Here is a 3,810-nt window from a genome sequence, read left to right as displayed (position 1 = left end):
GCACACCACACACTGGTGAACTCTCTGTCTCACACAGTATGACGCTAAACACAAACCCACGTGACACACACACACACTCACCGTTCCAGCAGGTATATCTTACTGACATCCCCAACCAACACACTCATTTGCCGCCTGTTCGTTCCAGTTCTCTGCTGCCAGTGACTGGAGACGAATTGCAAAAAAATCGCTGAAGCTGGAGACTTATATATTTCCCTCACAACTTAAACATCAGAGCATATAACCGAGCAGCTAACCATCACTGCAGCTGTACCTAAGCCCATCTGTTAAGGAATAGGCCCAACCAATCTAGACCTACCTAATCTATCCCAATATTGTGTTTTATTTTACTTTTCTGCTCTTTTGCACACCAGATCATCTATACTTGCATCATCATCATCTGCTCATTAGTATGCACTCCAGTGTTAATCTGCTAAATTGTAATTCTTCGCTACTATGGCCTATTTATTCCCTTACCTCCTCACGTGCCTTTTGCACACACGACTGTATATAGACTTTTCTTGTATAGACATTTGCAAACGGAAGGATGATCGATTGACATATGTTGGTTTATTGGTGGTTAATTTAGCTATTGCTGATTAGAATTGATTTAAGTGATCCATTTTATTGCGGCGATGTGTAACTCTGTGTTGATTTGTGCGTGAGTGGTATTCACCACTGACGTTACTATATCAGATAAATGGCCAGGGTCGCGAGACATATGGAGAATGAGAAAACTTGTTCTCAACTAGCCTACCTGGTGAAATAAAGAGGTGTAAAAAGTGAGAATATGAGAGAATGAGGAAATATATATAACGACGTCCACGACCTACAAGCTATTCAAAGCAACAACACAGCGTGACACTCTGCAGTGTCCACAACAGTATGACAGCTAAAGCGCACACAACCCACTGGGACGGACACACACACACACACACAAAACATACACACACACACAATCAGGCAACACACACACACACACATCTACAACAGATCACTACACACGAGAACACACACATCGACACACACACAGGTTAGATGGTGCTCTGATTGCATGGATTATTATCGACTCGCGTGAAGAGAGAGAGCGACACGCAAACAGTCACCAGCTAAATGGAGCCAGACGTCACCTGCTAACGAGCCAATGGACGTGGCATCTACGGCGTAACGAGCCATATATGTCCACCGAGTAGATAAAAGACCCCATGTCACCGCTAAAGAAGCCAGGACGTCCACCGGCTTAAAGAGCCAGGACGTACGACCGAGGCTGAACAGAGCCATGATGTCACCAGCTTGAACGAGCCAGATGTTCGACCGCTAACGTAGTCCGAGATTTAATGGTCACCGTTAGATCCCCATAGCTTACTGCGTAAGAGAAGAGGACAGCAAGACAGACAGCCGCTAAGAGGAGCCCAGAAACTGGTGCAATGGCCAAGCTAACGAGTCTCAGACGTCACCGCAGCCTAACGAGCCAGATGTCACCTAGGTATAAAAGAGCCCCATGTCAACCGCTAAAAGCCAAGACGTCACCCGAGGGCTAAAAGAGCCAAAAACTGGGTCAGCCGCTAACTGGAAGCCGAGACGTCACTGCTAACGATCCGCAGAGATGTCTCTACCGTTAAAGAGCCCCAAGCTAAGAAAGAGAAAGATGGATGGATTTAGTAAGAAAGACGCTCGCGTCAACCGCTAAAGAGCCAGACCGAGACACGTCCACCGCTAAGAGATGCAAACGAAGAGCGTCACCAGTCTTAATCGAGCCAGACCGGTCACCGACGTGATATAGAGTAAGAGAACCAAGAAGAACGTCACGCTAAGAAAAGCGAGGCCAAGACGGTCACGCTAAAGAACTCGCGCACGGTCGAGGCCGCCATAAATAGCTAGATAGTAGTTAGACCAGACATGAAAGAAGGCCAGACACGGACTCACCGCTGAGAACCAGACGTCACGCGACTAGAGCGAGCCAGACGCATCACCGCTAACGATGCCAACGTCACTCGCTAACGAGCCAGACGTCACCGCTAACGAAGCCAGACGTATCAGACCAGTTGGACTAAAGAGCCAGACGTCACCGCGTAACAGAGCCAGAAGTCGAACCGCTAACGAAGACCAGATGCTACGAGCCAGAACACGCAACAGAGACAGCGTAAATAGTCACAACCCTATGAGAATGATTACAGGCCAGTTAGAATGACAATGCGACCGATGTCAAGTTCAAAGAGACAAACTTCCGTGAGTGGGTGGACCCACAGACATATACTACACTTAATTCTGTGTATACCATCTATTCTATGGGTTACATCATGCGAGCATTGGATAAATAGGAAACTTTATGGTCCACACTAACACTGTAGTTCAAAACAGTTAAAAATGAGCCGGAAAGATACTGCGACTGTGACTGTCAACACGCCTTATGTCTGATTGTGTTGAGACCTGAAGTGTGTGGTCCGCTACGTTAGACTGACTCACAGACACTGCACAGCAAAGTGCTGCGGTGAGGGCTGACAAGCGAGGAGGACAGCTTCATATAGTGAGAAATATCGGCGCCGTGAAACAAGAGCATAAATGGAGGATGGCAATTAAAGAACACATGTGGTATGAATTTGGTCACCGCTAACGAGACAGATGTCATCGCTAACGAGCCAGACATCACCGCTAACGAGACAGCTAAATAGTCACAACCCTGGAGAATGATTACAGCCATTAGAATGGACATTCCCATTCAAGTCAACATTCCGTGATGGGTGGACCCACAGACATATTACACTTGAACTTGTATCCATCCCATTCTGTTTCTATGGTTACATCATGGAGCATTGGATTAAATAGGAAACTTTATTGTCCACACAACACTGTAGTTCAAACAGTTAAAAATGGTATGCCAGTCGGTGTGACTGTCAACACGCCTTATTCTGTTGTTGACCTGAAGTGTGGTCCGTACGTACTGACTCACAGACACACACAGTGGAGGCTGCTGAGGGGAGGACGGCTCATAATAACGGCCCGGAACAGAGCAAATGGAATGGCATTAAACACATGTGTTTTGACGTTATTTGATACCATTCCACTTATTTCCGCTCCAGCTATTACCACGAGCCCGTCCTCCCCAATTAAGGTGCCGCCAACCTCCTGTGGACAAACACACAGAAAGAGACCTTACCTGTTCTAGCTTGAAGAGATGCTGGTTGAAGTAGTGATGGAGCCTCTCGTTGGCCAAGTTGATACAGAACTGCTCAAAGCTGTTGTTCTCGTAGTCTTCAAAGCCAAAGATGTCCAGCACTCCGATGGAAAGAATCTGAAGTGAAAGAGAGAGTTTAGTTAGATGTGTTTTATCTAGATTTAAATATGAAACATTTTAATACATAACTCAACTCAGAAACAAAGACAATGAACTCTTGATGAATCTTCCACTACAGACCCTGGTTTGATCACGGGCTGTATCACAACCGGCCGTGATCGGGAGTCCCGCAACAGAGAGATAGATGAGGACTGAGGGACCCAACAGAGAGATAGATGAGGACTGAGGGACACAACAGAGAGATAGATGAGGACTGAGGGACACAACAGAGAGATAGATTAGGACTGAGGGACACAACAGAGAGATAGATGAGGACTGAGGGACACAACAGAGAGATAGATGAGGACTGAGGGACACAACAGAGAGATAGATGAGGACTGAGGGACACAACAGAGATAGATGAGGACTGAGGGACACAACAGAGATAGATGAGGACTGAGGGACACAGAGTCTCTCACATGACCACAAACCACAGCAGTGTAAATCTAACCTCATCTGCTCTCTCTCACACTTGC

At 46.6% G+C, this 3,810-nt stretch overlaps 1 protein-coding gene across 1 annotated transcript in view; it reads right to left on the bottom strand.

The window, feature by feature from the left end:
* The window catches only part of LOC139028576 (unconventional myosin-IXAa-like), a 123,303-nt gene that overhangs the window by 86,077 nt on the left and 33,416 nt on the right, over positions 1-3,810 (bottom strand). The window contains exon 4 of the mRNA XM_070446353.1: positions 3,158-3,292. Within this exon, the coding sequence (XP_070302454.1) occupies positions 3,158-3,292 (135 nt within the window). The remainder of the gene's footprint in view (positions 1-3,157; positions 3,293-3,810) is intronic.

This window comes from Salvelinus sp. IW2-2015, linkage group LG13 (genome assembly GCF_002910315.2).
Source record: "Salvelinus sp. IW2-2015 linkage group LG13, ASM291031v2, whole genome shotgun sequence".
NCBI classification, from domain to species: domain Eukaryota; kingdom Metazoa; phylum Chordata; class Actinopteri; order Salmoniformes; family Salmonidae; genus Salvelinus; species Salvelinus sp. IW2-2015.
The sequence above is the reverse complement of the archived record's forward strand: the minus strand, read 5'-3'. Positions and strand labels throughout refer to the sequence as shown.